We start from the raw sequence: 13,284 nt of genomic DNA, 5'->3' as shown, positions 1-13,284 counted from the left end.
AGTCCATAACGCTACAAAATATAAATTAAAAGCTTAAAAAATAAACAATCAGCATCCAGACAACTTGTTAGGATTCTCTCACTCACTAACCAATTATGAAAATAATGTACTGTAATTTTCAGACTAAAAGTCGCCCCGGAATATAGGTCGCATTAGCCATAAAATGGACAATAATGCAAAAAAAAAACATACATAAGTCGCTCCGGAGTATAAGTCGCATTTTGGGGGACATTTATTTGACCAAATCCAACACCAGGAACAGACATGAACGAGCAACAACAGGCTAAACAATACGGTAAGCTAATGTGATATAAACACAAACGAAGAGCTGAGAACGGGCCTGACGTAACATTTACGTAACTATTACATAAATAACACGTTTATAAAACCATCTGTGTCACTCCAATTCATTAAATCCATCGATCATCCTTTATGTCAACAATGGGTGCGTGGCGCTTGCACTTCAAATTATTCCACAGGCCCATATAACGATATATAAATGATATATCAAATCACTATTATATAAGCAATAATTTTATCAAACCATCTGTGTCACTCCAAATCATTAAATCCATCGATCAAATTCCTTTGTCAACAACGCCGCGCGTGCGCCCTGACGTCAGCCTCATCGTTATTCCACAGATCTAGTATATAACTATATAGCCTCGTCGTTATTCCACAGATCTAGCATAAACGTAACTATATTGTAGCGTTGACAAAATAGAAGGAAAGACGTGGATTTGGTAAATGGCTCTTTATTTAACAAAACAAGAGTTCAACGAGCCAACTGTAACAATAAAACCATATACAAGTTGCTAAACGAAATCAAATATATAGTTCACCGCAACACGGCCCCAAGCACCGGCGTGGACTTCCATCTCCGGAGGTGGCACTTCCAGCCCCGGAGGTGGAAGAGAGCTCCATAGAATAGGACCGGGGGCGCGTAAAAGCCATGTCCGAGGCCCATCCACCGTCCCCCGACAGCCACCCGGCCGAGCGCCGGCCGCCGACTTCCATCCACGGAAGTGAAAGAGAGTTCCGTAGAGTAGGACCGGGCGTGCGTAAAAGCCATAATAATTTTTCAAACCTTCTGTGTCACTCCAAATCCTTAAATCCTTCAAACTCTTCATCCTCCGTGTCACTTACAATCAAAGCCGCTAATGATGCCGGTAGTACGTGGGGGCCTTCGTCATCTTCGTCATCCCGTGATCGAATCTTTGACCTTTATGTAAACAACCGCCGTGCTGCTGACGTCACTTGAAATTCAAATTACAGTAATCCCTTGCTACGTCGCGGTTTCACTTTTGTTTTTGAACATTTTTGAAAAAATTCACATATAAGTCGCTCCTCTGTATAAGTCGCGCCCCCCACCCGAACTATGAAAAAAAACGCGACTTAAAGTCCGAAAATTACGGTATTATCATTTATTTAATGAACCACCTTACCTTTTTGCTGCATGACTGTCTGATTTCTTCGACCTCATCATCTTTGCTCTCTATATCCTTGGAATGGGTTTGACGCAGACGCTCCATCTCCATCTCAAGACGTAATTTAGCCTAGAAAAAAAAGATTAAAAAAAACAAAAAAGATTAAACATATATGCATTAGGGGTGTAACTATACATCGATACACATCGATTAATCGATATAATGCTCTACGATTTATTGGCATCGATGCTAAACTTAAACATCGATTTATATCGCCGTGTTTGACCTCGGACATTAGACGCGACTTTATTTTGAAATCCAGTTCATTGTTGCTTGCTTCCTCTTTCCGAGAGCAGTGCGCCCGGCGTTGTTGTGTTGTGAGCAGAGCAGGCACGTGAAAGGGGAGTCGACAACTAGTACGCTGCTCCTGGGCTGGTGCTATGGCTAGTGTCCAAAAAGACGAGGAAATTTGCTCCCCTTTAGGCTTCAAGTCATTCGTTTGGAAGCACTTTGGATTCCAAAGAAAAGATGGCTCAACGGACAAGACACGTGCAGTTTGTAAATCCTGCCATGCGGTAAACAAATATTAAGGGAGCACAAATCTCGCCGCACATTTAAAGAAAAAACACGACAGCAAAGTTCAGTGTTAAAATAAGCACTTTGTATACTGCAATACTCTTGTATGTAATTTCCTAAATAAAGAGTTTGCAGTACCTTGTTGATTTTGGGTATGAATTGTTATAAATCAGGATATTGTTCTATATTTTTTATTAAAAAAAAAAATCGATCGTAGAGCACTATATCGCGATATATCGTGAATGAATCGCAGCAGGCTTTAAGATATCGGCAAATATCGTATCGTAGTTCTTTGTATCGATATTATATCGTATCGTGACAAAACCCGCGATTTACACCCCTAATATGCATACATTATCTGCATTTACAAGAAAACAGGAAGCAGAAGTTTGCCAAGGAAGAATTGACATTTTCATTTGTATTTCAAGGTACCGTATTTTCCGCACTATTAGGCGCACCGGATTATAAGGCGCACCTTCAATGAACGGCCCATTTAAAAACTTTGTCCATATATAAGGCGCACTGGATTATAAGGCGCATAAAATAGAAGCTATACTGCAACAAACTGAGGTTGACTAGGGTTGCGGTATGCATCCACTAGCCAATAACCAACGAGCCCTCTGTAAACAATCGCGTTTCTCAAACGATCTCCTATAAAATGATCGGAACTGACTAAAGTTCGATCTAACGCATTGGTACTACTTACCTATGTTTCACTTCCATATCGATCCGTAGATTTACTCGAAACATTAACAGAGCAGCCTATGTTGACATGAAATAGCCTGGTGCGTATAGCAGCTATCGTTATAGCATTAGCCATCCGCAAATTCCCATGAGCCTCAGCTCGCAATCTCTCATGAGCCTCAGCAAAGTGTAAACAATCGCGTTTCTCAAACGATCTCCTATAAAGTGATCGGAACTGACTAAAGTTCGATCTAACGCATTGGTACTACTTACCTCTGTTTCCCTTCCATATTGATCCGTAGATTTACTCGAAACATTAACAGAGCAGCTTATTTTGACATGAAATAGTCTGGTGCGTATAGCAGCTACCGTTATAGCATTAGCCATCCGCAAATTCCCATGAGCCTCAGCTCGCAATCTCCCATGAGCCTCAGCAAAGTGTAAACAATCACGTTTCTCAAACGATCTCCTATAAAATGATCGGAACTGACTAAAGTTCGATCTAACGCATTGGTACTACTTACCTATGTTTCCCTCCCATATCGATCCGTAGATTTACCCGAAACATTAACAGAGCAGCCTATTTTGACATGAAATAGCCTCGCGCGTATAGCAGCTATCGTTATAGCATTAGCTATCCGCAGTAATTTGCCTTGTTCCTTTCGTCTCTGCTGTTCACTTCAAACACGCTCCATACGAACACAATGCTCTCATATCAGACGCTTGCTCGATCACCTGCTCGTTTGCTGTCACAATGTACCCTACACAAATCTGAAACATTTGTTGCGGCTCCGAGTCACGACGAGGGGCAAGTTTTGGTACTGAAGAAAAATATCTTCTAATGAATAAAATCAGTTTTAGGTTTTAAGACAATTTCATACAGTGGACACCTGCATATTTTGTGGCACACGTGGGTTTGCATGAAAGTAGATCCCACTCCCCTCCTCCGTAAATAGCAGGTGGACCCTGTAATTCAACCGTGTGTCAATTTGGTGGGCTTTTATTTGGGCATTCATTTATTAGGTTGTGTGTTTTCATACAAATACCTCTGAAATGTCATCAGATTAGATCAAAGGGAACCTTTTTTCTTTTATATTGAGCTAGAGGCATCTTTTTTTCTGTTTGTGCCTACCTATTTCATATGCCAAATTACAAATGCAAATTGCTTTGTTGGCCTGTACTGTACCTGTTCCAACATCTGTATGGTTCCTGCTTGCTCGTCAAGCTCCTCCTCCTGGTCCTTTACCTTTGCCTCTATATCACGAAGCTGCTTCCTCATCTGAATAATTACAAAAATATCAAACATTTACTTACTTTTTTTATTTTGTAATATGATTGTACTAATTAAGTCAATTTCCTTTTTGTATTTCAAATAGAACCATAAGATAAAATGTATGCGATAATATATGATATGATGTCGTGTTGTCACAATAAAATTTTCACTTCAATACTATACCTAGATGAAATACCTCAATACCGCAAAAACTTAAAACAGCAGTAAAAAATAAATGAAATAATAGCTATAATAATGGAGCGCTAAGCGACTTAAATGTTGTTTTATTTGCATTAATTAAAAACAAATACTCAAATCTTATAACGCCAAGCATATTTTATGAGTATAATTTACGTATAATCCTTAGTGGGCAGTAATCTTCAATCAGATGGCTTTGACCTTGCAAGATGGCCATAACTAAAAAAAAAAAAAAAAACGATTTCGCAACCACAAATTTCGATGAGGGTAAGGTAGATAAGGTTGGATTTTTTACTGAGACGCCATTATAAAGTAAACAGTTATTAGGTACAATGTCAAAGCCACAAAGAATGAACTGCGGCCACTGATGGCACCTTTACGTAATTGCTCTTCATTTGGATTTATTCGGTTAACGCTTATTACAGATGGACTTCCGCCTTCGTTCAACGGTAGACACACTGCGCAGCGTCCCCGTCCGCGTTGGAATACTTTGGCAGATTGTTGTTGCTTCATTTTTAAGTACCAATATTTGGGAATTACGGTACAATGTCATTTTTGCCAGCTAAAATTAGTAACGATGCTTGGTGCAATATTAATATGATATGATATATGAATTTATTATATGAAAGATGTATAAGACACACGCTTGTATTGTCGTAAATATATGCTACAAAGTCAGAGCAAAAAAACCTTAGCCAGTGATGCTTCATCCTTGGACTCTTGAGAGTTGAGATCCTGCAGCTCAGTTTCTAGCTGGTCCAATTTAAGATTGACTGCACACACCTCCAAGTCCTTGTCCTGTAGAACCAAACAGAGCAGAGGCCAAGCAGGTCAGCATGACCATACAATACAAAAGAAAGGAAGAACCAGAAACAAATCACTGTGGACAAAACTCCTACACAGTTTCCATTATCAAATTCAAGTACCGTATTTTGCGCCCTATTAGGCGCACCGGGTTATAAGGCGCACCTTCAATGAACGGCCCATTTTAAAACTTTGTCCATATATAAGGCGCACCGGACTATAAGGCGCATAAAATAGAAGCTTTACTGCAACAAACTGAGGTTGACTAGGGTTGCGGTATGCACCCACTAGCCAATAACCAACGAGCCCTCTGTAAACAATCGCGTTTCTCAAACGATCTCCTATAAAATGATTGGAACTGACTAAAGTTCGATCTAACGCATTGGTACTACTTTCCCTTCCATATCGATCCGTAGATTTACTCGAAACATTAACAGAACAGCCTATTTTGACATGAAATAGCCTCGCGCGTATAGCAGCTATTGTTATAGCATTAGCCATCCGCAGTAATCGGACGTCAAGCGCAGCGCGTTCGCTTCTCTCCCGGGGGTGGGGGGGGGGCTAGTGTGACGTCAAATCAAACACTGCGCGTTCGCTTCTCTCCCGGGGGGGGCTAGTGTGATTAAAATCAAACGCTGCGCGTTCCATTCTCTTCCTCGCTAATCGGACGTCAAGCGCTTTGTGTGGCGGGCTCCATCTAGTGTGGAAACTGAGAAGTGCTCAAGCTGTTGTGCGGGCCACATTCAATTATGTTTTCAGAATTTGCTGCGGGCCAATAAAAACTGGGCCGCGGGCCGCAATTGGCCCACGGGCCGTAGTTTGGACACCCCTAGGCTAAACGATAGGTATGGTAACGTGACATAAACACAAACTAAGAGCTGAGAACGGCCCTGACGTAACATTCAGTTATTCAAAAAACTATTACCATTTTTTTCCATGTATAATGCGCAAAATTTAACTAATTTATTGTCCTAAAAGCTGGGGTGCGCATTGTACATGGGTACAAAAAAAAAAAAAAAAAAAGTTTTTTTTTTTTTTTTTGTAAATCCGGATATCATACAGAGGCCGCCATTACAGATGCGCTTTCTTCTCTGCTGTTCACTTCAAACACGCTCCATATGAACACAATTCTCTCGTATCAGACGATTGGTAGATCACCTGCTCGTTTGCTGTCACAATGTACCCTACACAAATCCGAAACATTTCTTCGCTATTGAGTATGCTAGCGCATGCGCAGTGATACTGACCGGCAGAACATCCGGTTGTTCCCAAAGATGATCTTTTTTCTGAAATAATTTTATGTTATTCTCAGTGGCCTAGTGGTAGAGTGTCCGCCCTGAGACTGGAAGGTTGTGGGTTCAAACCCCGGCCGGGTCATACCAAAGACTATAAAAATGGGACCCATTGCCTCCCTGCTTGGCACTCAGCATTAAGGGTTGGAATTGGGGGGTTAGATCACCAACTGATTCCCGAGCGCGGCACCGCTGCCGCTCACTGCTCCCCTCTCCCCCAGGGGATGGATTAAAATCACGCGGGGATGGGTTAAATGCAGAGGACAAATTTCACCACACCCAAGTGTGTGTGACGATCATTGGGACTTTAATCTTAATCTTAATGTTAAGATTAAGTAGGAGTCAAAATTTGGGTGCGTATTATACATGGGTACAGGCTTTTTTCCAGCATCAACATGCCATTTTTAGGGTGCGTATTATACATGGGGGCGCATTATACATGGAAAAAAACGGTACATAAATAACACGTTAATAAAACCATCTGCGTCACTCCAATTCATTAAATTCATCAATCGTCCTTTGTCAACAATGGGTCCGCGCCGCTGACGGCTCTTGCACTTCAAAATATTCCACAGGCCCATATAACGATATATAAATTATATATAAAATAACGATATATAAATTATATATCAAATAACTATTATATAAGCAATAATATTATCAAACCATCTGTGTCACTCCAAATCATTAAGTCCATCGATCAAATTCCTTGTCCTTTGTCAACAACGCTGCGCGTGCGCCCTGACGTCAGCCTCGTCGTTATTCCACAGATCTAGTAGATACCTATATTGTAGCGTTAACAAAGTACAAGGAAAGACGTGGGTTTGGTAAACGGCTCTTTATTTAACAAAACAAGAGTTCAACGAGCCAACAACTACTGAACTGTAACGATAAAAACATATACAAGTTGCTACAGGAAATAAAATATATAAAATAACTATAACAAACAGTTCGCCACCACACGGCCCCAAGCACCGGCGTGGACTTCCAGGCGTGAGGCGGCGTGGACTTCCATCCCCGGAGGCGGCACTTCCAGCCACGGAGGAGGAAGAGAGCTCCGTAGAGTAGGACCGGTCGTGCGTAAAAGCCATGTCCGACCCCCATCCACTGTCCCCGGACAGCCACCCGGTCGATCGCCGGCCCCCGACTTCTATCCACGGAGGTGAAAGAGAGCTCCATAGAGTAGCACCGGACGTGCATAAAAGCCATAATAGTTTTTCAAACCTTCTGTGTCATTCTTAATTTGGGGTGTCCAAACTACGGCCCGCGGACCAACTGCGGCCCACGGTCCATTTTTTATTGGCTTGCAGCAAATTCTGAAAACATAATTGAATGTGGCCCGCACAACAGCTTGAGCACTTGTCAGTTTCCACACTAGATGGAGCCCGCAACACCGGAAGGGTCACACCCAACACCTGCCGCTGACCATCGACGGTGCTGTGGTGGAGAGAGTGAGCAGCGCCAGGTTCCTGGGGGTACACATCAGTGAGGATCTCTCCTGGTCCACCAACACCGCATCACTGGCGAAGAAAGCCCAGCACCGCCTGTACTTCGTGCGGAAACTCAGGCGAGCGTGTGCTCCTCTGGCCGTCATGACTACATTTTACCGTGGCACCATTGAGAGCATCCTCTCCAGTTGTATTGCTGTTTGGGGTGGTAGCTGCACTGACTACAACATGAAGGCCCTCCAGCGCATAGTGAACACGGCTGGTAAGATTATTGGTGCTTCACTCCCCTCCTTGAAAGACATTTACACCTCCCATCTCACCCACAAGGCGACCACGATTGTGAGTGATGTGAGTCACCCCGCTCACTCTTTGTTCGATCTTCTGCCCTCTGGGAAGAGGTACGGGACCCTGCGCTCCCGCACCACCAGACTCACCAACAGCTTCATACTCCAGGCTGTTAGGGTCCTGAACTCTCTCCCCCCTTCTGCGTAGCGTCCTGTACTTTTGCGCTATATTCTGACTGTCTGCTGTATGCATACTTGCTCCGTTTTGCTCCTCTTATTTATTGTGTTATTGTTTATTTATTATTTATTCATCACTCTTATTATTCATTGTTTGTGCCTTCTTGTTTTTATTTTGTGTTGTTTGCTTGTATGTAGGTCGTGTACTATGTCTTGTCACCGTGGGATAGTAGAAACATAATTTTGATTTCTTTGTGTGTCTTGGCATGTGAAGAGATTGACAATAAAGCAGACTTTGACTTGACTTTTGAGCACACACGAACACCCCCCCCACACACACACACAAACACGCACACACATTATTATGTCACGCACCAACATGATAATGACAAATTGACTCCTACAGTACGAAAACCACAGACCACATTTTCGACAATGAACGTTGTGTGCATTGTCTTACACAGACAAACAAATTCCACAAACAAAAACATAATACGTTTTTTCACTTACTATGTGTGGCGGGACAGACCATTCGTTTTAGTTTGTCGTTTTCAGGAGACAAGATTTCAATAACGTCACTGAGGCATCTTTTAACGAACTCCACTTCATTGTATGGCTTTTTAGTCCGTGCAATGTTCCAAGCCAGTTGAAACAATGCAAGTGTGACAGTCTCTGAGTGCTTTGTAATTTTTTTGAAAAACTGTACCTATTTTTCTGCCTGACTTTTCAAAGTGTCCAAACTTGTGCTTGCGAAATTCAGTCCCTTTTGCAAAGTCCTTATCAATATTGGCATGAAGTGAGCTGAAGTGGCGCTGAACATTTGAAGCTTTTAAATGCGCTAATGACGTCTGACATATCAGGCAGAATGGCTTGCCATTGCGTTCAACAAAAAACAACTTTAACTCTGTTAAAAACGTCCTGTGTTCATCGTCATATATTCGTTTAGCTGTGCATTTTTTCCTTGCAGTTTTGGCCGGGTTGGCCACCCCTGGTTTAGCGTCTTGTCAGCTTTTCTGGACCTAATGGGCCCCCGTAGTCACAGTCGCCATTCATTAAAAAGCCAGCAAAACCAATCGCTCTGCCCTGTGTTCATCGTCATATATTCGTTTAGCTGTGGATTTTTTCCTTGCCATTTTGAGAGCGAAATTGACACTCCTCAAATGAGTTTGTCCCTCCTCCTTTGCGGGATTTCACCTCACGCGCATGCGCGTTTGACCAAAATACCATATTGAACTCAAGCGAAGCAAATCATCATCATCATCATCATCATCATCGGTTTAAAGTCCGCTTTCCAGGCGCCGCTGGGTTGGACTGGGTTCTCGATATGGCCTTCTTCCACCGGGAACGGTCCATGGCCATCTCGTGGTTGATGCCGAGTGCCTCCATGTCGGCTGCCACGGTCACCTGCCAGGTCTTTTTAGGTCGGCCACTGGGTCTTGTTCCCTCTACGTTATACGACATAACTTTCTTCACCCAGTCGTTCTCGTCCTTCCTCACTACATGTCCGTACCATCGCAGTCTGCCTCTCCTCACTACATCCACTATGGCCTCCACTCCCATCTTCTGTCTCAGCTCTGCACTGCTCTTTTCTTCCCTCATTGAAACACCACACATCCATCTGATCATTCTCATTTCTGCTCTGTTTAGTCTGTCTTCGTGTTCTTTTTTCAGGGCCCATGCCTCACTTCCGTACGTCATACTACCTCTAACACAGGCTGAGTACACTTGGCCTCTCATCTTCAGGGATGGGGCCTTAGATGTTAAAAAGGGCATGAGTTCCCTGAATTTCTTCCACCCGCTTCTCACCCTTGTGGTCACTGCTAGGTCCACCCCCCCATCAGCGTTAATCATGTCTCCAAGATAGCAGAAGCTGTCCACCACCTCGTACATCTCCCCATCTACCACGAGCCCCTCTCGCTCAGCTGGGTTTGCTTGGGCGACTTCTCCCCTACACCGCTTGCAATGGAAGGTCTCACTTGCAGCTAGTAGGCTGCCTTTTACTCCACTGCATCTTCGATGTACCCATCTCTGGCAACCCTTGCACCGGATAGAGTTAGCTTGCACTCCCTTCCCGCAAACTCCACATGGCCATGCTCCTGACTGCGATATCACTCCCAGGCCAGCACCACCGACCATGACCTTTGATTTTGCCGCATTCACCTTCATTCCTTTCACTTCCAGGCATGTCTTCCAGGCCGCTAGCTTGCTAGCTAGGTCTTCTCGGCTGTGAGCCATCAATACCAGGTCATCCGCGTAGAGCAGCTCCCATGGTAGTCCACCCCTCACTTCCCTCGATACCACATCCATCACGATAGCAAACAGTAATGGGCTGAGCACTGATCCCTGGTGCACCCCTACCCTTACTTCAAACCCATTACTGTCGCCAACTCCTGTTCTAACAGTTGTGCAGGCTCTGCAATAGAGAGCCATCACAGCCTTTACCAGTCCCTCTTCCACACCCGACTTCCTTAGGGCCCACCTCACCACCTCCCTTGGCACCCTGTCGAACGCTTTTTCCAGGTCGACAAAAGCAAAGTACAACCTCTTCCTCTTCTCCTGATGTTTCTCTTGCATCTGTCGGATGACAAAAATTGCATCTGTTGTACCTTTACCAGGCATGAAGCCATACTGCATCTCGTCCACCTTTACCCGTGTCCTCACCCTCCTTTCCAACACCCTCTCTAATAACTTCATTCCATGCTCCAGCAGCTTTATAGCCCTGTATGACCCGCATGCGAGTGGGTCCCCCTTCCCTTTGAATAGAGGCACCAGGACGCTTCTTGTCCATTCCTCCGGAACGTGCCCCTCAGCGATGACACTGTTACACAGGTCGGTCATCCACTGCACAGCGACGTCTCCCGCTGCCTTTAGCATCTCTGCCACCACTCCAGATGGTCCAGCTGCCTTTCCATCCTTCATGGCCTTCATGGCTTTTCCCACTTCTGTCCGTGTGATCGGGTCACATTCACCCTCCACTTCGTCGCATCCTGTCTCACCATCCCAGTCATTCTCCACATTCAGCAGCTTCTCCATGTACCTCCGCCATACTTCCTTCACTTCTCTGTTGTCTGTCACGATGTTGCCATCCTCGTCCTTCACACAGTTTGCACCGGTCACATCACGCCTCTCCTTAACCATTTGCTTCGCTATCTTGAAGAAGCTCTTTTGTCCTCTCTCACTCTCCAATTCACTTGCAAATTCTTTCCTCTTGGTCTCTTGGGCCTCCCACACTGCTGTCCGTGACGCCCTCCTTGCCTCTACATACTGCACTCGGTCTGCCTCCCTTTTAGATTTCTTCCATACTTTATGGCACCTCCTCTTCTCATTCACCGCTCTTTCGACGCTGTCATTCCACCACCATGTCTCTCTTTGTCTTGCTTTACCCTTGGACCATCCGCACACCTCCTCTGTGGCTTCAAGCAGAGCCTTCTTTATTGCCTGCCACTTGCCATCCACACCACCCGACTCCATCACCTCCTCCACTTCTTCTGCTATATGCTCAATCTTCTCCCTAAACTCGTTTTTATTCCCTCCGCTATGTAGCTTCCACACCTTCAACTTGGGAGGATACTTCTTAGCCCCCACATACTTGATCCACAGAGTTAGGTCTCCGATGACTAGGCGATGCTGAGATACACACTCTTCTCCGGGGATTGCCTTGACATCCCTAACCAGGACGCGGTCCTCCTTTCTGACCATGATGTAATCTATTGTGCTCTTACAGCCACCTGAACTGTATGTTACTAATTTGGCTTCGTCCTTCTTGAAAAACGTATTGCACAGCACCAGCTCCAGTGCGTCGCCGAACTCCAGGATCCTCTCTCCCTCTGCGTTCCGCATGCCGTACCCCTGTCCCCCATGTACCCCCTCAAAGCCATCTGACTCCCTCCCCACGTGTCCATTCAGATCACCTCCCAGAATTATAACCTCATTCTGGGGGATCCCTGACAGCACCATGATGGCCTTGTCCCAGAACGCATCCTTCTCGTCCTGACTTCTGCCAGCTTGAGGGGCATAGATTGAAATTATGTTTGTCAGACGCTTCCCAACGATCAACTTCACAACAATGATCCGCTCATTTACCCTGCTAACAGTTAGCACTTGATCTATCCACTTTTCAGCAATAAGTACACCAACACCACCAGTCCCTTCGTTGCAGCCTTGCCAGAAGAACTTGTACCTTCTGCCAATTGCACCCAGCATCCTTGCACTACCACCCTTCCATCTTGACTCCTGGACACAGCAGACATCCACCCTTCTCCTGTGTAGAGCCTCAGCCACCTCCCCCGATCGGTGTGACATGCTGCCGATGTTCCATGTAGCCACCCTAACACGTGCCTCCTGCCCCTCTCTCTTCCGGTTCAGGCCTCCCCGCAGTCCATCGGGCTGAGGGCCGTCATATAATCTACCTGCGGTTTGGCCTCCTTTTCCATCATTCTTTTTGTCGTAGGCTGATGAAAATGCCCACGGAGTACTTAAGGCTGTACCCCGCCTCTCCTGTGTTTGTCTAGCCATACTGAGAATTTTTGGAGCAAAAAACTTTTTACAGCCGGATGCCCTTCCTGACACCAACCCATGGGGAAATTGATTTTCTGTAGGGGTTGACTCCCTTAGCCCATTCCTCTCCCGAGGAGCCCACTGGGCAGTGGTACTATTTAACCCATAGTTGGGGGCTGGTTCGTGGGCACCAGGGCGTGTCCACACACCGGTGGGCCTGCATGCCGCACGTCTAGGGGCCAAACCTCCTCCGAGTCCCTTGTAGTTTAGCCTGGGTCCGTGTTGTACCCAGTTACCATGTGTCGCCGCGTGGAGGCACTACATAGGGCTTGCTGTTAGAGAGGCTGTGTACTGGCAGGGAGAGACTTACGCACTCGGCTCTCCCGTTCGCATACTGCTAGCCAGCGGTGAGGGTTGACAGTGAGAAGTGACATGCACTGGGCACTCCACCAACACACTAGACGCATCACAACAACAGAGAGCCGCATGAAACCAGCCAAAGAGCCGCATGCGGCTCGCGAGCCGCGGGTTGGCCACCCCTGCACTAGCCCCTTATGATGAATAAAATAAATGGATTTCGTTTTCCCTCGCCTGGACGCGGGTCACCGGGGCCCCCCTCTGGAG

The 13,284-nt window shown here is 45.4% G+C and overlaps 1 protein-coding gene across 20 annotated transcripts in view; it reads right to left on the bottom strand.

The window, feature by feature from the left end:
* myo18ab (myosin XVIIIA b) overlaps positions 1 to 13,284 on the bottom strand; it is a 212,181-nt gene that overhangs the window by 68,195 nt on the left and 130,702 nt on the right. For all 20 annotated transcript variants that reach the window (XM_061280031.1, XM_061280032.1, XM_061280033.1 and 17 more), the window contains 3 exons: positions 4,849 to 4,956; positions 3,874 to 3,966; positions 1,446 to 1,556 (listed from right to left, as the gene is read on the bottom strand). In XM_061280031.1, coding sequence (XP_061136015.1) covers positions 1,446 to 1,556; positions 3,874 to 3,966; positions 4,849 to 4,956 — 312 coding nt within the window. The remainder of the gene's footprint in view (positions 1 to 1,445; positions 1,557 to 3,873; positions 3,967 to 4,848; positions 4,957 to 13,284) is intronic.

This window comes from Syngnathus typhle, linkage group LG6, assembly GCF_033458585.1.
Source record: "Syngnathus typhle isolate RoL2023-S1 ecotype Sweden linkage group LG6, RoL_Styp_1.0, whole genome shotgun sequence".
NCBI lineage: Eukaryota > Metazoa > Chordata > Actinopteri > Syngnathiformes > Syngnathidae > Syngnathus > Syngnathus typhle.
The sequence above is the reverse complement of the archived record's forward strand: the minus strand, read 5'-3'. Positions and strand labels throughout refer to the sequence as shown.